This window comes from Anolis sagrei, chromosome 4, assembly GCF_037176765.1.
Source record: "Anolis sagrei isolate rAnoSag1 chromosome 4, rAnoSag1.mat, whole genome shotgun sequence".
NCBI lineage: Eukaryota > Metazoa > Chordata > Lepidosauria > Squamata > Dactyloidae > Anolis > Anolis sagrei.
In genome coordinates, this window is record NC_090024.1 from 139,226,262 (window position 1) to 139,252,943 (window position 26,682).

The window sequence follows — 26,682 nt, forward strand, 5'->3', positions numbered from 1 at the left end:
GCTTGGTATTATTTCTGCTAAATGACTCACTGCCATTCTGAAAAGCACTACCTCGATTGCTGCTAGCATAACAAAAGATATGAATACAGGTATCAAATTCAGGGCTTGGAGGCCAAATCCAGGCTCCAGAGGCCAAACTACATTTCTTCTATTCCTCATTGTTAGATATCATAACTAGAGTTGATTGGAATTGTGATACAGTAACTTCTGGAAGGCTGCAGTTTGTTCTATTTAGTCAGAACAATAGGGTTTGAATCTAGATACAAGGCCTATTGATACGATCTGACCTTTAAAATGCCATGTAACCTCCCCCCAAACTAAGAGCCACAAAGGCTGTTGGACTGCAATTCCCATTATTTGTGGTCTGCATGGCAGATAATAAAAAGGGATGGGAGTTGTCATTCAATTACACCTAGCAACCCAAACTGAGTAAAAACCCAAGAGCACTGGCCACTATATACAACAAATACACAGCTGGCCCTCTGTATCCATGGATTCTCTGTCCATTGATTCAACAGCTTTTGAAGGCAACCATAAGGCTGATGCGGCCCTTTATGAAAATGAGATATAGAAGATGCTGAAAATATCACAAGTATATAACCCATGCAAACTGATAATAAATTAATACATTGTAATTCAATGTTTCCACAGTATGAACAACTTGTTACAATCTGTATTTGTTGCTAACATTTATGTTCAGAATTAATTTTGGGTTTACGACACTGCACTGCTTTATAATTTGGCTTTCTTCATAATGAACAGCATAACTCAGTGTCAAAAACAGCAGTAGTGTATTCAGAGAGTATCCTTCATACTTACCCTATAAATGTAATCAAGCAAAGGGGCTTTAGAAGAATGTTGATCTTCCAGCGTTGAAAGAAGAACAGGTTCCAGCAGCATTTTCACGGGTAATGCCATGCACCAATCCAGCAAGCAAAGCAACAAGGAAACTATAAACTAAAACAGAAAATTTCAGAATACAACTTTTTCTGCCTTGAAAAATATGAAACTCTCAACTTCAGCACAAGTGCATACATAAATGGGTACTTTATGCATATTTAATTTAGGTGAGAAACCCAATTATGAAGCTGAGATTGGGAGCAAACACCACACCTAGGTGGTGAGAAAAAAATACTCACCACTATTTGAGATTACTATATCCATAATTCACCTCTTTCACCCAATCCTGAACAGAGTAATGGGGTTATGGATTTTTTAAAAAAAGGACTGGAAATACTCAGTATGTTTTTCAGCTTCCCTTCCATGGTAAAAGCCACAATATGAGGAACCATGTATCATTACATACCTTTTTATCACTTTCCACAGAGGAGTACTCTGCACTTGGCAAGAGAAATGTGATGGTGGCAACAAGGATCTGCGTAAAAACAATTTCAAAATGAAAAAAAATAATTAGAAAAATGTTCTATTTTGAGCAAAAAAAATCCAAACAAATTTGACATTTTAAATAACTACTTTGTAACAAACTGTTTTACTCATTATTTCTCAAGATTATATGACCTATTTGTTTCTCCCCTTCCACCATGCTAATATCTGAAAAGCCAGAAAAGATCTGCCAACATTTCCCAAGCAAATTAAACTTATTAATTTATTAATTTATTTAAATGCATTTCATTAGTTATATTTATTATCAGTCAATATGTTTACACAAGGATCCGTGTAAAACCAATTTCAAAACATAAAAAAAGAGAAATGTTCTATTTTGAGCAAAAAATCAAACATATTTCATATTTTAAATGACTACTTTGTAATAAACTGTTTACTCATCATTTCTCATGATATGACCTATTTGTTTCTTCCCCTCCACCATTGTAATATCTGAATAGCCAGAAAAGATGTGTCAAAATTTTCCAAGCAAATTTAACTGTCAAAATTATTAATAGATTTTAAATGCATTACATCAGTTATATTTATTATCAGCTGATAAGTTTCCTAATATTGGCAAAGCAAAGCACAGTATCTGTCTTTATAAATGTATTATAGATTATTTGAATTTCATTAAGTTTGGGCCTCCTTCATGACTTTCTGGACAGTATCAATTACATATTTTCTGTTCTACCCCTGGAAATGCTGGTGTGATATTACATACAAACAATTAGCAGGAAATAAGGTATGATCTGATTTCAAAATGACTTTAGTGTAACAAAAAGAGAGATATTATTCATATCACATTTCAAAAACAAGGTCTAACGGTCTTGGGAGTAATGACAGCAAAACAGAACCTCTGCCCCTCCAAATGCCAAGAGTTCATAGGAAATAACAGAAAGTGAGAACCTAACATCCGTCTCCCACCATAGGAAACATTACAAAGGAGAAGTTCATATTTCAAGTTGGTACTACCTAGCATGATAATGAAGTCAACTCAAAGCACAATTCAAATGTACAAGTAAAAATGTGCTCTTGAAGTGCTATAGACCCATAAAAAAACCAAAATCTATGATTCAGGCAAAACATTTCTGACTCTATTTTGTGAAGCTGCTAGGACAGAACACATGCCACTTAGTTTTGTATTTAGCAGTTCTCCTTCCATCCATTGCCAAATGGACATATTATATCCTTGACAGTTTATTAAGATAAAATGAATTTCTTCAATATTTTTAAAAGAGCGATGGAATACTTTAGGACAAGTCACTCCATAGCTGTTGAGGAGCACATGGGATATTGGGTGGTTCAGCTTTGCTAAGAAGATTTTATAGTTATTTCAAGCAGCTGCCAGGGACTACAGCAATTCCACGATAAGAGGAAGGACACAACAGAGTAAGACATTACATTTCAGTAAATAAGAAAGCATATGAATCTAATACTGATTATCACACTCAAACATTTTAGAAGACACACATACTTCAATAATTTTTCTGGGTAGACAAGATTTGTACAACTGTAGTTTTTCCCAGTAGGATGCAAGCAATTGAAAGATATCACATGCTTCCTGTGCTATCTGCTTGTTAGAAAACTGTAAGGGTGAAAAAAGCAAATAATATTACTGATGATACAAACAAACTGCACAATTCTAATATTGTTTTAAAAAAACAAGTAAAGCTTGCTTTTTAAATTATCACCAATCTAAAAAACCAACCATATAAAGACTAAAGCACAGTGGGAAGTAGGCTGAGATCTGTTGCCTTATGCAGAGTTGTGGATATAGCCTCTATCATCCCTATTTAATATGAGATACATTACCTACTGTACAGGTTACCCATGTGATTGAAACTACTTGAACTAGCAGTTTTTTGTTTTTGCATGAATAGAAAAAAGGGGAAGTTTGTGTGCTATCAAAGCAATTTTAAATCTATTAATATTTCCACTTTCCCTATCTATTAAATGTTAATACCACTTTAAAACCTATTTAAGAAAAAAGAAAATATTTTTCAGGAGGAGGCAGGGAAGACAGTCAACATCTAGGGACACACTCTTTCTGACTACAGGTCACAACGAAGGGATCCTCAAAACATAGGGCCAGTTCACAGTCCCTGAGACTGTTGGGGGGAAGGGCGGGATATAGTTTGGAAAAAAACATGAATTCCTATGCATGCTGCACACATATTGTTTATAATGAAAAAAACTGAAAGAAAAATACAATATTTTAAATAAAGAATAATTTTAACCAAAATAAACCTACCAGTATTTCAATAGGAAATGTGTGCCTGCTTTTGGCTGATGGGACAATCAAGTTAATTAGGGTTGTTGTTGTTGTTGTTGTTGTTGTTGTGTGCTTTCAAGTTGTTTCAGATTTAGGGCAACCTTAAGTCTAAAGTTTAGGGTGAGGAGCGCATCTAGCACGCAGATCTTAGTTTGGGGACCCCTTTCACAACGATCAAGTAAATAAGATTCCAGGCAGAGAAAATACCCAGTATTTAAAACAAAGTCTGCAATGGGTTGCTGTGAATTTTTTGGGCTGTATGACCACGTTCCAGCAGCATTCCCACCTAACATTTCACCTGTATCTGTGGCTGGCATCTTCAGAGGTCCAGAAACTCTGAAGATGCTAGCCACACATGGAGGCAAAACATTAGGCAAGAATACTGCTGGAACATGGTCATACAACCTGAAAAACTCAAAGCAAACCAGTGATTCTGGCCATGAAACGCTTCAACAAAATCTGCAGTGTTAAAAATCCACTACATTTATCTAAGACAATTGGGCAATATATCCCTTGGAGAAATTCCTTGCCCTTTCTGGAACAAGAAAACTTTTAGCTTCTCAAATCAAGGTGCATGATTCAGAAGCTAGTTTTAGTAGGACACTTTTCTTCTCACTGATCATCTAAGAACTGGAACATACAAGGTGTTAGGCGAGGCAGTCATCTGAAAAGTATGACAGCACTGACAGACTTATGGCAATTCCATCAGAAGTTCTGAGAAATGTGGGCACTACTCTCTGTCACACCTTCATGCCAAATACATGAGCTAAGAGCATATGACCACGTTATGAAATCTTAACAGTTATGTGGATATTCACATGGCTGTATTACATGAATCCAAAGTAAGGCAGAATTTGGAAAGGTCATGTAATAATCTCACCCCCTGGGTATTTGGTTTTTTTCCCTTTCCTCACATAATAGTCATACCCTTGATTCACTCACTCATACCTGGTGCAGCTTGCCAATTCGGCAAGTGAGGTGTGCAACTGTAATGGAGAAAGGTGTGTGGGCAGGCGAGGCTTCACCTGCCATGCGCATGTTCCCTCTGAAAGATGGGCTTTTTCCCACCCTGCAATAATTGCTACTGCATAATAGCCACACATTCTCTTTTTAAAAAGGAAAAATGGGGGGGGGGGGGAGTAGAGACTATTATGCAATGAAATACAGCACTTTCCTATAAAAATGTGCTACTTCCCTCGGGATCAATCAATCAATCAATAGTAATTCAATAAAGCTTCCTAGAAAATCCTGCTAGCTGCCTGTCAGAATGTTTAAGTTGCTAGATAAATAGGTAACCTTTTCTTTGAATGTTAGGACCTTATGTTGGCTGTTGCCAAAGGGAGGTTTTCTCAGATTTGACAATTCATCTAATGAAGTGGCATCTAATTTATGCCATATATCTTTTGTTACTATCTTGATTTTGCAACAACAGACAAATGACACTGTGTCTTAAATGCAAAACAAGTATTCTAGCTGGGGTTAATTTAATGTCTCGTGTACATAGTAAGTGTTTCAATTAGAGATGCTCCAAATTTTGCATAACAGACTGAATGTGAGAATCTTCTAATTTAGCAAAATATTTTACAACACTGAAACACTCTTTCATTGCAATCTACACTATACCACTGTGTAATTCTGTAGTTAAACCACCCATGTCATACTAGTACCTTTAGTGTCACACCTAAAACATTTATTGCATCCTTTACTTGGGGATGGTTTGTACATTGCACTAGTTCTTCACATATCCAAAGTCCAAGACAGCACACAGCTAAGCACCTTCAAAAAAAAAAAAAAGAGTTGCAATTTATTAACCCATATTATGCCATTTATTTTTAGTTCTATGAAAGTTAAATAGTAAGCAACTGAATTGTCATTAGGTAGCAATACATAGGATTCAGGTTGGTATTTGGTCAAGGTATTCTGTGCTTTCATGCCAGTATTAAAACTGAAACACAACTATATTTCTATTATAGCATCTACATTCAATTTTACTATTCCAGTGTTTTCCACTTGTTCTGCCATGGTTCTGTTACTTAATCTATTTCACTGGAATCAGAATCTATAGGTATTTTTTTTCATGACCCGAAGATGTTATTTGGCTGTATCCCACTTTCCAGAAGTAGGACTGCATTTTAGCTATGGCTCTATAAATAGTACTTTTCTCCTGTTCAACCCCCAAATCATCAGCTATACTGGTCTTTTCATACAAACAATATATTCTTCAATTTATAATTCACAATATTTTCTTTTTTATTCAGCATTTTACCTTGAAGCTTCACTAGGTTCATCTATGGCATTCTTTAGAAGGGTACTTATGAGGTAACACTAGAAGAATAAAAACCACAGTAAACACATTTTCTGGTCAAACACATTGCAGAAAATTTTAATATAATTCAATGTGATTAAAAAAAATAAAACATGGCTTGAAGTAAATATGGTGGACCCCAACTGATGTGGAGGAATTTATTAGCTCCATCACAAATGAACAACTTTCTCTAATATATCCTACCTCACAAATGAATCAGAAATACTTAATTTTTACTCATATATGTCAAAATGAAAAACAGTCATTAGACGTATATTGGCTTAATTGTCAAAATTAAATAATTGTCATTAGAAGTATCTTGGTCTAAAATGTATTTTAACATATTTGTTTGCTAACTGAACCATAATCTTCTAATTTTGTCCTTAGTATTAAATTATGATGTGTGAAACCTGTAGGAGGAATTTGTCACATTAATCCATTTCCTTTTCCCCAAAGTGCAATCATTTTGTAACCTGCAAAATGTGGAAACAACCTTTCTTGCTGCCCTATAGGCAACTGGTATATGTTTGAGCATGTGCTGGGGAGATAAGACTCAATCTGGACTCTGCAGGCCACAGCGCTTGATAAGGCTTCTCTCTGTGAGACCAGCATATCAAGAAATCTCTGTAAAAATTCAAAGGAGAGCATGTGGTGTGGCAGCAGAGAGGGAAGTGAGTTTGTACAACTCAACACACAACACTGAATTTTATTTCGGTCCTTCAGTATCCTTATGCATTTCTCTCATCTCCCCAGAATTCCAGGATTGTTACTTCATTGCTCTTTCAATAGCAACATTGGCAACATTTTCTTTTTCTAAAGAGAATTGTTATTCAGATTCATAACTTAATACAGAGTATAAAGCAAGCATGACCACATTACAGTGCCACACAACCAGATCTACAAAGCCCAACAAGAGAAGGCAATATTTCCAGTCCTGACTCTGAATGGGAAAACACCCAAACCATTAATGAAATTGAATGTAATTGTCCCACATTTTGAGGAGAAGTGATTTGCTTTCTCTTGCAGCTCAGTCCTAGCAAAGTATATTAATTTTTTAAGTTAAAAGGCCCATGAACTAGGAACAAATATAAATCACAGAAAATGGAGAAAGGCTCATAAAACCATGATACAGCTTAAATAAATGTTAGCACAAATACATACAAAAATTATGCTCACTTACGAAGTGGTGCATGCTATAGTGCCAAATCTTATACAAAAACTACCAGTACTGTTCCATCCCCCGCCCCTGGGCGCGGCAGTACAAATCTAACAGGAAAGAGAATTCTTCAATTGATGGTAAACGATTCATGTGAGTTATGTTTGGCAAGAAGACAGACCCACACAGCTCTGCTATGAGGGAAATGCATCACCTGCATCAAATGTAAGATAAAAGAATTGCTGGTCAAGCTCTCAAGACCTGTAAAAGAGGCTCCTGAGTTCACTGCAACAACCCTCTCTAGTTTCACTATTTGCCACATGCACACCTTACGACTCTCCTGATTTGTCAGGTAAAGTCCCAATTAATCCCTCTTGTCCAATGTTTTAATCTACTTTTAAAACGTTCCCTTTTTCCTTGTTTCTTCTTTCGACTTTCATTTGTTTCAATTGCTGCAAACTGAATTCAAACCGCAAAAGTAGTTTGTATTCAATTAATTAAATGGTGGAGAGAAGAGGAAAAAATGGAATCTTGACCTTCCAATCAAGATATAGCAAAAACAAACTGCTGCAGCCTCTCCTAGATCCTGCACGTTTCATAATTAATGATGTCTGATATCTCGGGTACACTCTTTTTTGTGTGTGTCAGGAGTGACTTGAAAAACTGCAAGTCGCTACTGGTGTGAGAGAATTGGCTGTCGGCAAGAACGTTGCCCAAAGGACACTCGGATGTTTGATGTTTTTACCATCCTGTGGGAAGCTTCCCTCATGTCACCAGTTGGGAAGCTAGAGCTGAGGTGGGAGCTCACCCCACTCCCCGAATTCGAACTGCTACCCTGTCGGTCAGCAGTTCTGCTGGCACAGGGGGTTAACCCATTGCACAACCAGGGGCTCCTGGACACTCTAATGCCCTGTGAAGTGATGGAGGGTATGAATATAAGACTGTGGGGGTTTGCTGATTTACTAGTAGAGAAACATAATTTCCTGATGCATAAAGGGAATATATGATTCTACTAGAAGGGGAATTTTCTTATTAAAAAGTCCAGATGACAATTTGAGCATTCAATAATGGCTTTTTGACTTGGTCAGAAAAGGCTGAACTGTGATTTTTGCTCATCTACTTCTATGCCAGCATTCACTACAAAAAAACAACTTTAATTCTATAACCAATTCTACTGTTTATTCAAAATAAAAATATAGTCTATAATGAACATACAATATAACCCTCGAAATTTTAAATATAAAGATCAGCCAACAGAAAATATTTACTTTGACATCCACAGTTTCTGGAATGACTTCTGCTCCCAAAATGGGTTGTAACAATGAGATTTCTTGGTAGAGATTAGGAAAGCAAATCAGAGAACCAAGAATGGTATGTGCTTCTAAGCGGGGTGCCTATAAACAAAAACAAACAAGTCACAAATATAGATGTTGTCATGTCACTTAAGAAACCTCAGATATGAATACAATGAAATCCATCTTGGGACAATAGTATTTTAAACTGACATTTTTTGTCTGCTGTCTGCTCTCACTTCCCGAAATGGTCCCCAATCTATAATATTAAGTGTGTGTAAGAGGAACCAGTAATGGGGCACAGGTGTCATGCATGTAGGTGCTCTGTGTGTACAAGCATAAAAAATGATGCCTTAGAAATGTAGAAACAGTGTGCAACTTCAAAATAAAATTATTTTGACTGATTCCAGTTAGTCTTAAATGCATGTTGTGAAAACTACAGTTAAAATAAATGGCACATTGTTTCTGAAGGCCATGATGATCAGACCAGCCAAATTTCAGGCAGATGGCAGAAAGTGTCTCTAATCTGTAATTTGTAATCTGACAATTTAATCACTTGCACTCTTGCTTCCTTTTTCTTTTTCTGCTTCATGTACAGATTGCTCCGAACTGTTTATAATTTTCATCCCAAGAGTAAAAAAATGATGAACAAAATTGGAAGTAATTATTTTGTTCAGCTATTTTACAACTAAAATAAAGAACAATGTTTATCATTCATTCAAGAATTGAATTCGAACCCTAATATTCAAATGCTGAGGTGGGGGGTTTGGATAGTTTAGAATTACACAGCTCAACAAAATAATTTTTTGGGGGGGTTTCTTGGTTTTTAGGCTTGTTCCTGGGTTATTTGTGATGCTGATTTAGAAAATTTCATTAGACCACATCAGCTCTAGTTTCTTAGATATGGCTATCATGTTTTTCTATGGGTGAGCAGATGGCGACTGGTAGATGGCATATGTTTTGTATTTCAAAAACTAGAGGAAAATTGTTGCCATTTTTTGAATCAGCAGGTAAAACATAACCAGAAATTGATATAACATTTGAAACACTGGCCAATATATCTAACAAAGGAGTCCCTATGCAGAACTACTATTTTTTAGCTTTATTGACCAGCGAAAGTAGCAATGAGAAATATGTCTTTGCCTTCACCTGAGGCTGAAAGAGTGTGACGCGCTCAGGGTCCATGATTTCCATGGTTGAGCAAAGATTCAAATCCTGTTGTCTAGAGTACCAAGTCCAATATCCAAACCACTATAAAATGGTGGATCTCTGCAATACTAACTTTTATTCTATTGTTTCTAAAGTGTATATCATGTACACCTATAGCACAAAAAATATTGTATATGAGAGTCTTCACTACCTTATGTTTTACTCAAAAGGCTGCAAATGCAATTTTCAGAAGATGAACTGCAAATTTTTTGTATTTAACCTTGTATAATAAGGCATATCAATTACAAATCTAATAACTCTGTTTGATTGACTGAAATTGATTGACTGTAAGATTTATACTTTAAATGGTTAGATCCAGAACTAGAATCTTTGTCATTTTCAATACTGTACACACTCATGGGTGCCTTATGCCAGTATTAACAATGGCAATATTTTTGATGGCTATTGACTTGCTATAGTGGAAGCATTAATTAATTACACCTGGCAGGGATTTGGTCTGGGTGGGCCCTTGTAGTCTCTTCAAACTCAGTGATTCTTGAAATTATGGTATATCCTCAGAGAAACTAAAATGTGTTAATGCAACCTCAATATTTTTGAATGCATCAACAATATGAATAACAAAAGTACTATTTATCTCATAATCAAACAGAATAGAAGTGGGATGTTTTTGCAACTAAATATATACTGAATATTATCTTCTCAAACTGTACTATATAAGCTTATACAATTACTAGCTGTACCCACCATGTGTTGCTGTAGCCAACCTTCCCTCCCTCTTTTTCTCCTTCTTTCGTTCCCTCCTTCCTTCCCTTTTTCTTTCCTTGTCTCCTTCCTGCCTTCTCTTCCTCTTCCCTCCTCCCTTTTCTTTCCTTTCCTCTTTTTTCCCTTTCTTACTTAACAACCTATTCTTAGACCCCAACTCCCAGCAGTCCTCCGGATCGATCTATCTACCTACATATCTCCTATCTATCTGGAGGATTGCTGGGAGTTGCAGTCCGGGAATAGGAAATTGGAAATATGCAGGGATTGGGATGCTTCTCAAAGAAATCCCAGGAGAAGAAAGCTTGCATCTTGGAAGCAGCGCATTAGGATCCTCCTCCTCTCCTAAAGGGCCTAGTCTAGGGAATGCTGGCAGCTGTAGTCTGGAAGAGAGTTTGGATATGCTATTGTGTGTTTTGTTTGCCAAGGGAGTCATTTTTGCGCATGCAGTGTACCGTCTTTTTGCTTTTTTAGCTTTTTAAGTCCCTTCTGCTGTGTTTTTCAGTGTTTTTTGAGTGATGGTCATTCATTGGCCTGATAGGTGTACTGTGTCCAAATTTGGTGTCAATCCATCCAGTGGTTTTTGAGTTATGTTAATCCCACAAACTAACATTACATTTTTATTTATATAGATTTAGACAGATCATTTACTCATTTCCTACTGGACACTAAAAAAAGTGAGAAATCAAATGTATTAAAATCTTTGTATTAACAATATATTATGTTTGAATCATTGCTGAACAGTAAAGAATAGTAAGCAGGATTTTAAAAATTCTTGCTTATCTTTCTCTTTGCTAGTCAAAATATATTCCAAATGAAGGTGGGGACCTAGAATATTCATATCAATATATTGCAAAGCTCCATAATAGTATTCTGGAAGCAAGCTTTACTTTTAGAGTGCAAATGTACCACAGTGTTAGAAAGGACATGATTTCTCACATTTTGTCCTTTTGATGAAACACCTTTGCAATACTAGGATGTCACCTTATCCTACAATTTCACACATCAGCTGCCATAGTGTCTGCCCCAAGAGCCCAGTTTCACATTGCACTAATGAGCCAACACCTGTTAGAGCAGAGAAATCTGAACCCTGCTAACAAAGGTGTGCTCACGCAGGGAGATGGGCATTGAACATTATCATACTTGCCTCCAGCATGTTTGTACTCAGGACAGTGGCTGCAGCTCTTATGAAGTCTCCGATCAACAATGTAAAGCCAGGCAAGCTCAAGAAGAAAAAGCAGGGAGAGCAGTGCCTTATGATCGTATTCAAAATATCCTGTAAAGGAGAAGAGGTCAACCTTCAATTTTTGAAACTTGTTCATTTTGTTAAAAGACAAGTGGTTGCACAAATTGGCAATATTTACGGTTGACATTATTATCTTATATACTTAGGGGGCTAGCAAATTTGACTCCAGGAGCTTTAGTTTTACTATGCTGCTTAGGCCTCATCTACACAACCATGTAATGCAGTTTCATAATCCAAATTTAACTGTATTGAACTGCATTATATGACAATATTATATGACATTATGAAACTGTATTATATGGCAATGTAGATAAGGCCTAAGCCTCAAATATATTGGCTCTTAGAATTATTTTTGAATTCACCGTTTCACACGCTTCTTTCTCTGTCATGGGTAGGACCCTGTGCTTGGTATCTAAGGCTCCGTCAACACTGCCATATAATGCAGTTTCATAATGCAGTTTAACTGCACTGAACTGCATTATATGGCAGTGTCGGCTGAGCCTTAGTTACCAAGCACAGGGTCCTACCCATGACAGAAAAAGAAGTGTGTGAAAGGATGAATTCAAAAACAATTCTGAGAGCCAATATATTTGATTTTAAAAAAATATTATAATGAACATTTGCAATTCATTTGCTCAAAAATAAAAAATTCAATTTCTGGTAAAAAAAATCTACAGCAAGAAATGACATGTAAAGTTGGAAAAAAATGCATAACATAAGAAAGCACTTTGAAAAATCACAATGAAAGGGATTTTACATTAAATAATATCAAAAATTAAAATTAGCATTTTAGACATACACACAATTATTCTTTTTTTATTTGGATCCAAAAAACTGCTGGTTCTTGCTTATAGTCTTTATTTAGGATTTATAAGATGACCACACAAAACTGGTATCATAATCTAAGATGACAGATTTTTACGCAAATATTGTTTAAAAAGTAAAAGAAAAATCACATCATAGCAGAAAGCATTTTCATCTTTGAAATCCATTCAGGTTAATGTTCAAACTGGTCTTAATAACTTCCTGTGATACATTTTAAAGGCAGTATCAGTCAATGCAAACATTCTAAAAGAATGAGCAGATGGATGCAAGAGCTCATGAAGTGGCTGGTAAACTCCTGTTCTGAAGGCAGAACAAAAGACCCACCTTTTCCATAATTAAGGGACTGATTAATGCATTGGGCTCCTCACAACACACCTGTAATTATCAAGAGGTAAGCATTGTGCAGTGCGCCTAGCGTCTGAACAAGCTATATAGCAGCAGATGGGGTTACGTCTCTGTTGACATATGCTACAATAAAAAGACTCATGAATCTTGGCACGAAAGGCAGCACAGAGTAGCATTTTAAAGATTAATAAGTACTAACTGTTAACCTTGCTCAGTGTTTTCATGAAAGGCATGTGTCCACACAAGGGAAATTCCATTTTCAATGCTCCTTTTCAATACAAAATAAATAAAATCCCAGAATATTATGAAGTAGAAATAGCTGGAGATATATTTATCTCTGTAAAAGAAAAGGTTTACTGCTTCATTTTTTTTTTAAAGAGAAGAAATTGCAGCCTTTCCTCCAATCTCACATATCTTTGTTTTCCAAGGTTATTTAGCTAGGTGGTGAAGGAATAAAAGATGTGCCCTAGCAGGGATATCTTCTGTGGAACTTCAGCTGAAATACATGAGGACTGACCATTGCTGATATTTTAAAGATGAACAGTGCAGAGCCATTAGTTACCTAAGGTTATGTCCACAGCAAAGGGAAGAATAAGGAAATGGTAGGGTCACTGAATGGAGAAAATGATGAAATTCTAATAGGGAAAGAAAAAAAGGCAGAGCTAGTCAACATCTTTGCCTCAAGGAAAATAGTGGAAAAAGTGGAGCAGATGATGCAACATGGGAAATGCAGCACATAATAGGTAGAGATAATTGAGCTATGCCTGGCTATTCTAAACGAATTCAAGTCTCCAGGGCCAGGTAAGCAAGAGTATTAAAAGATTGGCAAAAGTAATCTCAGAATCACTGATGATAATATTTGAGAATTCCTGGACAAGAGGAAAAGTCCCAGCGGACTGGAGGGGGGAAAAAATGCTGTTTCCATCTTAAAAAGGGATAAAATGAAGATCCAAGCCATTGCAGTCTTAAGTCTCACATCAATACCAGGAAAGATTCTAAAGCAGATAATTAAATCTTTCTCTGTAAGCACCTAGAATGAAATGCACTGATCACTCGAAACAAATGAATTAAAGTTAATGGAAAGTACCTTAATATTTCTTCTAAAATAAATATACTACACCTTCCTCGCACTTATGAATTCCCTCCAAGTTGTCTGTACGGTATGCAATATCTAGTAATTAAAATGGACAAAACAGCCAAGCAAAATGCTGCAAATACAGGAATACTTTGAAGTTCTGTTTTGCATATGCTATTCTGTTACCATTAAACTCAAAAAGATAAGCTCAACAATGATGAAATTGGTGACAGTGACAATGGTAATGAGTATAAACTCTATCAGTGTGTGATTACCTTTGAAGAGTTTTGAAAACCAATTTCAGTACATTTTTTTCACTTCATATCAAGTCATTTTTCAAGTTTAAACTTTTTTTTGTCCAACCTTTATTTAGCATAGGACATGAATATTTAATTTCAGGCCTGCTAAGGTGAATCCAAGCAGACAGCAAGTCGATCACACAGCTTCTAGCAGTTCAAGATGCCAGAAAGCAAAAGTTGCTATAGCCATTAATTAACCCAAATCAAGGAAAAACTCTTTCAAAATATACACACACACGCACGGGCACACACACACACACACACACAATTATACAATTATATCAGATTCTTGTCTGTAGTAAGTTTCTGATACCTGGAAAAACCAATACAGCCATGTAATCTAAGGTGACTGAAGTTCTAAAATTTGGTCTGGAGAAATAATGAGTATATGAATGGGTCATTTACACTACAATCTTATATATGTCTATACAGGTTCAAATCCTACTGGGTTTAATGGTAATACACATAGGGATAGTCTTAAAAATGTAACTATGTTGGCCAAGTTTCCCTTATCAGGAAATCTGAAATACTAAAAAAAAAAACCCTAAAAACTAAAGTTACCCAATTCTGCTTTTTGGGAAAGGGGGCTAGTCACCAACGCAGAGCTTGCTAAGTTTTTTTTCTTCAAGGAAATCTGATGGGGGAAGAAAAGAGGGGAAGGGGAAAAGATTCCGTTTACATATGGCCTCTGTAAAAACAGTGATCTCAGAGACTTCTGTACTTATATTCTGCTCAGGCAATGGCAGCACACTACAGGACGGGGGGTGGGGGGTGGAAATGACCATGACGCAAGAGTGGAGTGACTCCACCGGTTGTCACCTGTATCCTGCCCAGAGAAAATGAAAAAGACAAATGAGAGAGGGAGGACTTTTTCCTCCCTTTTCCACTACTTTGTTAACAGGGTGGCATGTTTGCTGACAATCCTTGAGGAAAATTCAGCAATTGCTGGACATGTGATTTGTCCACTTTTCCCTATCCTCATTTATTGTGTAAATTCAAATATAGGCATTCCAAAATCTGGAGGAAAAAAACCCAAAATCTAGAACACTTCTGGTCCTACACATTAAGGATAAGGGAGATTCAACCTGTAATAAAATGTTTCAAATGCCAGGTGAATTAAGAGGACACAGACTGATTGACAGCTACCAGCCAGTGATTACACTGCAACGTGCTAAAGAGCAATCTATTTTCACATATTTTAATAAAAATAAGAAATCACTCACTCATGTTTTGTGAGTCACTATGAGAGTTCTGTTTTTTAAAACCATCTCTATGGCTACATATAAAGAAAGTCCAATTAAGTCTATGGAGCTTACTTCTAAATAGATTCGTATAGGACTGGACTCTTTAAATTCATTAAAGAGACAGGTCCCACAAACAATACTCAAAATAGATACCATATGGAACCATTTGTCTGTCACTATGACTGTCTTGGTGGAAAAGCAGCATATAAATATAATAAACTAAAATAAATCAACAGTAAGATAAATATTGTCAATATTTACAAAACTATAGATTTGTCTGAGATTATCTGTCTCTAGTTTTTCTCTTTATGTCTCTTGTTTATCTTTCATATCCCATTAATGAAATGCTACATCCTTATTCAATCAGGCTCCACTGATAAACTTTATTGGATATTCAAGAATGCAAGTCCAGTCAATCTTTCTTGCTCCGTGTGTTTATTATATGTTTTAAATGTTTAGGATTTGAAATTGACCTTTCATTTGTTGTTGTTTCAACATTGCTGTTGAAAATAGCAATGTTGCAGAAATCTGAAGAAGTTTCTTCACATTCAGAAAAAAAAGTCTATCACAGACAAGATATGCTTCAGTGCATTAGATTGTTTTTCTGCGGGTGTAATCGTTTTCCATTTTCTACACCACAGGTCAAACTTTCCCATCAGTGTTTCAGTACCTTGAAGGCATTCATTGTTAAAAATTTTTTGCCATTTTATATGCAAGAACTCTGATTTTATAGAGCCAACATGATATAATAGTTGCAAGTATGATTAGCACTCCAGACCACTGTTCAAATCCCCACAGCACCGTGCAACTCCAGTGGTGACCCTGGCCAAGTTACACTTGCTCAGCCTCAGAGGAAACCCCTTTCTGAACAAATGTTGCCAAGAAAATCCCGTGACAGGTTACCTTAGTGTTACTATAAGTTGGAAATGACTTTAAGGCTGGGTCTCAACACAGGATTTGCATGAATGCATAATTCTAGCTCTTTCTAACAATAATCCTATTGATCTGTCTCTTACTATTATTTGAACTCGGTAGTTTAATTCTGAATTTTAAACTTTGGGTTGTATTGTATCAACCTTGCACTATTTAATTATAAATCTTTCACTACTGAAATTGTTAGCCATCAACAATGCCATTTCTTTCCCCTCAGAAGAGTAAAACCTTGCTCTAACTGAAAGTGTTGATCATGTGTCTAATTTAACCTGGATCACATTAGACTGAGTGTGAGTACAACTGTTTCCATCTACAGAAAACAGGCATGTCTGGGTTAATATTCTTTGTCATATAACTATTTTTTTATGTGGAGGATTTTTTCATAGAAGAACTTTAAGTCAGTATTAACTCACAACTACAATTTGACATTTTACAGCCCAGACATACATTGTCTATCCCAGTGAAAAGAAGTTCTAGTGGAATGTAATACCATGCTATATCATCAGACAATATATTATTTTAACTTTAAAAATGTGATTAGATTACTAAAATACCATAGAGGATGCTGTGGATATTAAGAGTATTATTTAAACTGATATATATTGAATGCTTGTGATTCCTTTGCTGGGTTGAATTGTTTAAAAAAGATTTAGAAAGGTTAATTTCTGCTCTATGGCCTTTTAACATCTCAGTGGTTGCAAATTTTGTTTTCTAATATTGGAACATGTTCATATTTATTCCATCCCTGTAAGAGGACCTGGTTCTATATAACATTCTAAAAACTTTCAGGCTATGGTGGACAGGTTTTTAAACCTTAATTCCTGTTTTGGAGAACAAGAGGTAAAACATATGTATGCAAAATTACTATTTTTTGTTTCCTTGCCTCCCAGTATGTTCCCAGCTTCCTCTTAGTGAAGACAAGCACAAGGCTGTGAGATGCATTCCATGTTACACTGCTTCTGAAGGCCAAAACAAATGAAATCATTCTTTTAAAAATATTTAAACATAGCCCTTTAAAAACTTGAATTGTAGGGTAACCGAACCACATAAAATTGATATCCATTCAACCCATCTGCACCAACAGTCCTAAATTGTCTACAAATATGGTTGAGATCCAGTGGTGTACTTTGACTGGATCTTGCTGCCTTCATCAAGTGAAATAGAGATCCCCCCCCCCCAATTTCCCTTACTGCATGATCTGTGGTATAAAAATGCTATGGGGTGAAGGATTCCGAGCTTCTTGGGCCAACATTTTAGGGTGCACAGGGGCTGTAAGAGGAAGGTCGGTCTTCCTTCTACTGATCCCACTGATGGAGGCAGCAGAATCTAGCAGACATCAGGCCCAGTAGATTCTTACATTCTTGTCAAGATCAAGGAATCATATTCCACTAATTTGTATGCTGTAAGGCAAACTGAGCATTGGAATATACAAGTCATACTTCACAGTTTTCTAGATTGGCTCCCTCTCTCCACCTCTGAAATCAATAGTCATATTTTAAGCTTAAGGTGGGTAAAACACCAGGGAGTAACAATGTCCCTCTGAGATGCTTATAGAAAATAATACTTGATGGGTCCTAATCCAAGCAGCATCATTCATTGATATCGTTTGTTCGGTTCTACTTGTTTTGTCTGATTTGTTGATTGTAATAAATTTCATTCAAGGGCCATTCATTCATTCTAGCAGATGTACAACATTGGATCCTGTGGCCAAGACTTTGCTTGGAACTATATTAGTTCTAGTGTAGTAACATTTAGGGGTGCTCCAGTTCGGTAGCTATTTTCTTCTGGATCACTAAGAATATGATTAATTGTTATTAGGTTTTATTCATTTCTAAGGGTCAAACAAATGCATTCTTTGCATGCCATTCTTCACTGGATCCTTCCCAATGGTAATCTTTGTGACATAGATTTAGGCAGCTTGTTTATATTGGGACTGACTAAATCAAGGTAATCAAATATTTTTGACATTCTCTGTCAAACGTTTTAACATGTAATGATGAAAATACGCAATGTATGAAGTAATGTAGTGAAATGGTAACTTTTGAAGTGATTTTATTTCCTAGTAAAGCAGCTTTAGCAAGAACATCTGTTATTTGTCAGTGATTTTTGCTCTCTCTCTCTCTCTCTCTCTCTCTATATATATATATATATATATCAGGGAGTTCAAACATACCAGCTTGTTACCTTCTCTTCAAAGTGCAATTCTATAAATGTAAACAGCATTCAGCAGCTTGCAGTCTAGTAAATCAATCATTTTAATTGAATACTAGGTACACAGTAACTGGAACACCGTAAGCAGAAAGAAATGCACATGGCAATGGCAACCGAAAGTGGTTTCTAGTTTATCCAGGTTTTCCCCTTTTTCTTCTTTCATAATTGATCTATAACTGCCTAAAATAATGTTGGCTGATTATGGTTCCAAATTCATTCAACAATTACCTGAAATGAAAATTTAAAATGGGAGATTTGTTCTGGAAGCATTTCCATTGTTTATATAATTGCAGCAGTCTCATTTAATGTTGATGCCGTTATAGAAAAGGGCAGAAAGAAGCCTTACAAACTATGGCAATTCAAAATGACGCACTGTAGTATCATAAAAGGAAAAGCGGAGGAAAAAACTGCAATGTATGCTACCATAGAATGGATTAACTCTATAAATGCCTATAAACTGTCAATCGCAAATTGAACAAAAATGTAAAAAATATATATTGCAAGATTCTTTTAAAAATCTTTCACTTGTTTTATCAAGTTCACAGGAAGGCCAGTAATAAAAACACCCCCTTTCGATTCTAGTTCAAAGTATTGTCATTTATATATGTAACAGGATAGCCTACCATCTGTCTCTTAGAACGACTCTCGGTTGTTCATTGCCAGGAATAAACTAGTATTTTTTTGCAGATTCATTCCTGTCTTTAATTACGTAGAGCAGCACAAAATTTCAGACACTGAAGGGCTTATCTTCTTTTCTCTTTTAAAAGGGAAAAGTTATTCAAATTAAGTGGCAGCTGTGGCATAGCAGGGGGTGAAATTTTTTAGCACCATTTTCCAGTTCCACAATTTAAGATCAAGCGCCACACTGTAAATATTTGGTTGATGTTCTTAAATATAAAAAAATCTCAATGAAGGCAACAGTAGCCAAGAAACACCAACATGTAAACTAGTTAACCAATATATCCATGAACCCATGGATACCTTATTTATTTATTTATTTATTTTGAGATTTTCTACATATGAATATTATTTTGCACAAATTATCTGGTTTCCATCTGTGACCTGTGGAACAAATTTAGCTATTTCCTTGTACAACCTTTTTATTGTTCTGGCAATTTCTGAGGTTTATAAATTAAGTTTTACTTTTTTCTTTGCATCCCAGTGCACCATTGAGCTTGTACAAATTATGCAGACTGCAAGCTCTGTATCACAGTGTATTTAATTTATATTATTTCTTTCTTTGCTGTATGCTGTTATTGTTGTGAGGGAATAAATTGTTAGACTTACACAAGGATATGGAAGTGATGTCTTTTTTGGTATGATTTGTCTTCTGATATAATGCAACAGTTGCTTTAAGATTGTTTTATCAACTGTAAAGCTCCTTACTTAGTGTAAGGTAATACAAAAGTCCAAATAGCTCATATCATAATGGGAAATAAAGCCAATGAAAAGTCAGTCACTGTTCGAGTAACAAGAAAGCACAGTACAATCAGTGACAGGGAAAGTGTCCAGAAAACCTCTTACTGAGAATTTACCATACAGAGGATGCCATTCTTTGGAATTATGGAGCACAAAATCATGACTGCTTTAACATTACCGGGAAGGTCAGGACTATGTCAGCATTCAAGGAATTAATAGAGACATTATCTTGCTCGGCTCAATGCAGTATTAAATTAATCCATATCACAATTTAAAATTATTCTAAATCTGAATAACATTTTGGATAAATGTAACAATGCAGTTATCTCTAGAGGTCCACAACACAGTAAATAACACTGTCTCCTTAATTTGATTGAATGGTTAAGATGATTGAATGGTTAAGATGTAACCCTGACAAGACAAGGTATGACTAGTGTGTGGTCCATCTGTTTAGGATGTCATATTCAACTGGCTCGGGCTAGTAACACTCAGTCTATGTATCAGGTGATTTGTTTGTGGCTGCTCATTCATCCAGCAATGAAAAGACTGGCTTCAGTTATACAGGGTGCTTTTCACATGCCAAGACTAGTACGCTGGCAACAGCTCCTTCCCTCCTGTCAGAGGCAGACTGGCTCTCATCATCCATATTTTGATAGCCACCTTGGAAGATAGTTTGGATACTGTGGTTATTAGAAAATATAGCTGGAAACTATAAACCCTTGCACATACTTAAATCAACTCTTGCCTACCAATCCACTTCAAGGCCTGATTCAAAATGGTGGCCTCCACTTTTCTAGTACTAAGGTACATGTAAAGATGGGTGCTTCTATATAAAATTGCCATTCAAACTTGTTTGAATGCTCTTCTTCAGATATATTTATTCAACAACAGGTTCATCATGGGGGAGGGGGATTGCTGATGTGTCTCACTTTTATGAAACTCTCATATAATTTACATTTTTCAGTTCTGGACCAATACAGTTTTATATTTCTGAACTTTTACCATCTATGGGCTTTTATCATTCATTCCTGATTTTATGCAATGGATATGTGTCTTCTGTGATTTTATTTACAGTAAACCACCTACAGAAAATTTGCTCAGAGGTATAGGCCGAAATGAGTTGTTGGTCATGATTATCACTGAATCAATTGGATTTACAGAAGCAGTGATTTACTATTCACAGTAATTCATTCTGTAAATCTACTCTAATTAGGACTTGCAATTGGATTTCAGCCTTCATTTCTGCCTAATTTTTCTATAGGAGGTGTACTAATGAGAAAATTATTAGAGTACAATGAAAACAGAGAATTGCATTACAATATTCATCATTATGCCTCTTCTCTCAAATTATCTTGGTATATAAATTCTGATCATATAGTGGAACTTTCACACTTCAAGGTAAGAGTGGCAATTTCACTCTAAATGTGATCTGCTTGATAGTTATATGGAATTTCAGATAGCCATTCTGCTTATTTCTGTGCTAGAGCAAGGGCTGAAGAACAAATTCAGGAGCTCTTCGGGTATATAAAGTAACTTTCAAAAACTTCACAGAGGTAGGAAGTAAACTACTAAGGTGCAAAGCTGGCTTATTGCTACTGTGCACTGAATGATTGAATGCAAACTCTCCTTGACATAAATCTATGTAAACTAGTGTGTAAATGAAATTGGGAGAAAGCAGTTTATACTGGACCACAAGACGAAGTTTCAAGCTTCTTTTCAAGTGGTCTTGATTTCTCCTCCTAACTTGTACCTGTTTTATATAAACAGCATTGTCTGACATGATGCTTTTAACACATCTATTTTGTTTCTCTGCATTTTGTTCAGTGAGAGCTAGGCTAAAATCGTTTACATATTTTGCATACTACAATACTCAGGGTTGCCCAGAGTCATGAATTATTGCTAATGATTATTGAATTCCAGCTGCTGTGGATAGTGGCTCCCTTTCTTTTTGGATGTTCAAATACATGAATCTCAGTTGCATTTAAAACAGTGTGCCTCTCCCAATCAGTTGCCAAAACATATTGTGTATGCATAAAAATAAAAATAATTCCAACTGCCACTATCCCAAGTGATTTGGTTTTGTACGATTTGTAGACTATATGTTAAGTGAAACCATTCCAAACAATCCCATGAAATTGGTGACAATACATCCGAGTACTTACTTATGGAGTTGTAAATTCTGCTTCTGTCTAATTCTTACCACAATTTGTCTGCGCAATCACAAGAAATCTTCAAAAATATAATTCAATTTGGGGAATATTATTCCATATGTATGAAAAAAATTAATTGGTTTGTGTACCCATGGAGTAATTTAAATAAGACCATCTCAAAGATACCTGAAAACGTGGTGAAAATCCATCCAGCTATTTCCTATGTTGCAGTAACAGTAAACATAACAACAAGTAGAACTTAATATTATTTATAGAAATGGCAATAGTTCTGCCCTAGGAAAAGAATAACAAGCACTTGAATGAATCACACATTTGGCCGTCTGTGGAAGTCAATCCAATTAGTCTGAATCTACTGAGTGCAGTTGGAACAGAATATTAGTAAAGAGAGATTCTTATACTGGACATTCACTATAAACTCAAGAATTGTGTCTCCAAAAATCATCAAATTTACTTTTCTCTTATGCTTTCAATAACTTGGGGGAGTCCCCGGTGGCACAGTGGGTTAAACCCCTGTGCCGGCAGGACTGAAGACTGACAGGTTGCGGGGAGAGCGTGGATGAGCTCCCTCTATCAACTCCAGCTCCTCATGCGGGGACATGAGAGAAGCCTCCCACAAGGATGGTAAAACATCAAAAACATCCAGGTGTCCCCTGGGCAACGTCCTTGCAGACGGCCAATTCTCTCACACCAGTAGTGACTTGCAGTTTCTCAAGTCACTCCTGACACGACAATAATAATAATAATAATAATAATAACAACAACAACAACAACAACTTGGGAATCCTGAAAGCTCAAAGATGCATCCTGGGTCATTTTTATTGCCGTTCTTCATGATACATCTTCTAATTTACAAGCTTCTCTAATTGTGTAAAATGACAGTATCTTGGTGTAGAACTTAGCTTCACCCCACAAGAGATCTGCTAGGCTAGGGAATGCTGGTATTGAGTAATATTAGGAGCCTACTGAGATAATAGCTGGTACAGCACTTCTACTACCTTACTGGTTTTACTCTTTATTCATTTTTCCTAATTAGAAATATTGGAAGAGAAGAAAAGCAGCCGCAACTGGCAGCACTTCAAACGGCTGCCTGAATCTAGAAGTCAATTGGAGCCTTGACATGTCACTGAGTGTGCAACCAACTTTACTTCTCCTTTGCTCATCTCAAGAAGCAACAAAACTGAAGACCCTGTCTTGATTTCCTGTCTTGAATCTCTACAAGTGAGATGGGAGAGTTTGGAAGTTCAGTTTAGCCCTCTGGGGTAGATGTTTGCCATATCTTATTTTAAAAGCTACACAGGGTTTTGTTTTTTTGGGGGGGTAAGTGGGGGATTTCACAGCCTGTTGCAAATTCAAACTAACATGCATTTGATTACTTACAGTTCCTTATGTCAACAGAAGTAGAACTAACAACAAAATGATACTACATGCCTAATCTCCCAAAAGGAATCTTCCTGAAAAAGATTCTAGCTGGCTATTCCTGCAAAGTACGGGGTTTCATTCCTTTCTAAATGCTTCATCTAATGAGCATGCTCAGTCCTCTTAGCTGGGACTTTTAACCAACTTAGGCTTTTAAAAAAAATTGTTGACTTCTGTTTTTCTCAAGTTCCTGAAGAGCATACTGACATGCTCCAAATCTCAGAAGCTTTGTTCTGCCGAAAGTGTGCTCACCAACTAGTGATACACATGCTTGAAGTATATTCCAAGAACTAAGGGGCTGCTAGGATGAACAAAATGGTGTATACAGATGAGAGCTCTTCCTAGCCAATCAGTTTCTTCAATGGCTATGTCTTTCTGTGATATGTGATATTATTTTATGAGATGTATTTAATTGTGTTTAATGTTTATCAGAAGAGGGTCAATTTTGATGTTTTATACTGTTTTTTTTATCGATGGCACTGAATTGTTGCCAACACCGCCCTGAGTCCCCTTTGGGGTTGAGAAGGGCTGAATACAAATACTGCAAATAAATAAATAAATAATATGTTCTAATGTTACTTTAAGAGCAAACAGATCTAAAGAGAATGCAAAAGTTTGTTCTACTCAATCAGAGGGGGAGAATTGTGAATTATATCTTACAGGAGCCCCTAGTAGCAGTGATTCACCTTTTAAATGGATGTTGACTTCTTATGATTCAATATTTGCCCCCTCCCCTTTCCTTTTTTTGACAGTCTATGCAGCCTCAAACTGAGAGCAGAAACTTGTTCCTTACTGAAATTGTTCTTCTCTGGTTTGGGGCAATGGATTTTGAGCAAACACTTTCAATCTCTTCACTACAACCCAAAAAGATTGCCAATAGCTGCTGATGGGGAAAGGAACTTTCAGCACTGGAAGTTTTGCATGTGGCTTCCCCACCTGTGTTCTTTTTCCTGGGTTCTAATCTAAATTGTTTCAAACAATTTACTGGGGACAGGGAGGAAGGAATCGAACATTTCAAAACTACAGTATTACACACAACTTTTATTCAATCAACATCACTGATTGAATATTAAAACAAGTTTATTAATGAGGTCATGTTCTTTTGAGTTTTCAAATTCAAAAAGAAAAAGAAATGCTTTATTAGACTCCCTGAGTTAACGCACTAGAAACCTTGAAGCCAAGTCTGCCACCAAGAGGTGAGAAAACACATTTTTAAAGAGTAGCAGCGTAGATCAAGAGTGAAAAATAGTGACTGAGTAAACATTAAAGAGACAAAAACACACTATTAACTATTCCAACACTGGAATAGTAGTAGTCCGAAGTTTATCATTAGCCTTATTCTTGATTTCTCTGCTTCATTGCCTCTTCTGCACTATAGGCAGGCTCCTCTTCCAATAACTGCCTTTGTTTCTTAGTTTAGACCAATTTGACACACTTTCCCTGTTCAACAAACCACCCTGTACCCCTTCAAATTTCTCAGAACCAATCTTTTAAATATATTTCTGCAGTCTGATCATTATTTTGCTTGTTGTACCTAAACTATGATATTCATCTCCTTCACATATGTATTTACTCTATATGGCCAAGAAATTTTCTGCATAGAATAACCGACACGTATGAGTATATACACAGTAAAAGAGGCTTCAACAAGTATGAGAACACATTCTTCACGTAACCCATAACTGGGAGTAAATAACAGTGAAATGATAACAATAACAAAAGAAATACCAAGAAATATTTTTTTTCATAAAATGTCTAATTATTAAACTTTTATTAGTAGCTGAACAAAAAACTTGATTGGATCTTAGATTCCCTTCTGTTAGTTGGGTTGGCCCATGTTTGCTTATGGAAGATAGACTGTGTTATGGGACAAGGGGAGGCAGTTCTTGTTGTTCTTCTTTGCATCTCACTGCATTCTCACATTTATTCTACAACACTGTTTTGTAAACTGTGGGTCCTGGCCCCAAATGGCTCTGAGCTCAATGTTGGGGGACACAAAAAATTAGCAACAGTATAAAGTTTCCAAATGCCACCCATTTACACAAATATGTTAACCAACAATGTGCAGAATTGGATTTTGCAGAAATTGCTTGAGCTGCCCTTTATAAAAAGAAGAATCAGAGTGTTTGATTTTTTAAACTTACTTTATATATCTATCTGGATTTGTATAAAAATCTCTCAGGCAGAAAGGGGTTGCGAGTGGAAAAAGTTTAAGAAGCCCTGCTTTAGAGAGTGGGGGCTTTTTGGAACACTGTAAATGTGCTGCAGGGAATGGGAGAATTGTGTGCAAGAGCCTTCCCACTCCACTATCCCACCAGTTGGGTTTTCCATGTGATCCTAAGGTTTTTCATGAACAGAAGGGGCTCTACTATAAATGAAGGAGGGGGGTTCAGCTTCTAAATCGTAGAAAATATATTACTTTAATGCCATTCAGTTTTCAACAAGACCATTGTTATTTGTACCTGATCTTTACTGTTTAAGCCAATGTGCATGACAAGATAAAAGTGCACTAAGTAGTCAGGATTTGGCACAAAATCTTGGCGCCTAGTCATCATAGCACATATCAGTTTGTATGAATGGAGCTTCCCTTCTTTGTAGTCATCTGGCAAGGTTGTAGCCTGAAAGAACAACGAAGAAGTACTGAGCAAGATAGGTGGTCTGTAGGACAACAACATCTGGTTCATTTTAAAACAATAGTTTGAAATTCTACATTAAAATATTGTTCCTACTTCAGTGTCCGTCAAGATTTCTACAGTTAATAGGCTAAATCCTATTTCTCTCAATCCACTTCGGTTACACTTGAGGGATACATCTATTTCTCTGAATTGAGGAATTCGCCTATTTCTCTCATTGAGGGATAAACCTATTTCTCTCACTGAGAGAAACAGGTGTACCCCTCAATTCAGAGAAATAGATGTATCCCTCAAGTTTAACCAAAATGAACATAAACAACTGTAAAGATTGTTGTTTATGTCAATTTGTGATTTAGTTCAAAATACAAAGTCACAAATAGAAAAAGGAATGGAATTCCAAAGACTTAAAGTGTTCATTATATATAGATATGTGCAGTTAAACGAGCTACAACATTTGTGCCTGACCCACATGATTAAACATCAATGTAGAAATGCTGTAGCAGAAGACTAAGCAAAAACAAAAGC

At 36.2% G+C, this 26,682-nt stretch overlaps 1 protein-coding gene across 4 annotated transcripts in view; it reads right to left on the reverse strand.

The window, feature by feature from the left end:
• RALGAPA2 (Ral GTPase activating protein catalytic subunit alpha 2) overlaps window positions 1-26,682 on the reverse strand; it is a 158,284-nt gene that overhangs the window by 67,315 nt on the left and 64,287 nt on the right. For all 4 annotated transcript variants that reach the window (XM_060774081.2, XM_060774080.2, XM_060774083.2 and 1 more), the window contains 8 exons: window positions 25,987-26,142; window positions 11,488-11,616; window positions 8,388-8,513; window positions 5,925-5,983; window positions 5,326-5,434; window positions 2,861-2,971; window positions 1,307-1,375; window positions 820-957 (listed from right to left, as the gene is read on the reverse strand). In XM_060774081.2, the coding sequence (XP_060630064.2) occupies window positions 820-957; window positions 1,307-1,375; window positions 2,861-2,971; window positions 5,326-5,434; window positions 5,925-5,983; window positions 8,388-8,513; window positions 11,488-11,616; window positions 25,987-26,142 (897 nt within the window). The remainder of the gene's footprint in view (window positions 1-819; window positions 958-1,306; window positions 1,376-2,860; window positions 2,972-5,325; window positions 5,435-5,924; window positions 5,984-8,387; window positions 8,514-11,487; window positions 11,617-25,986; window positions 26,143-26,682) is intronic.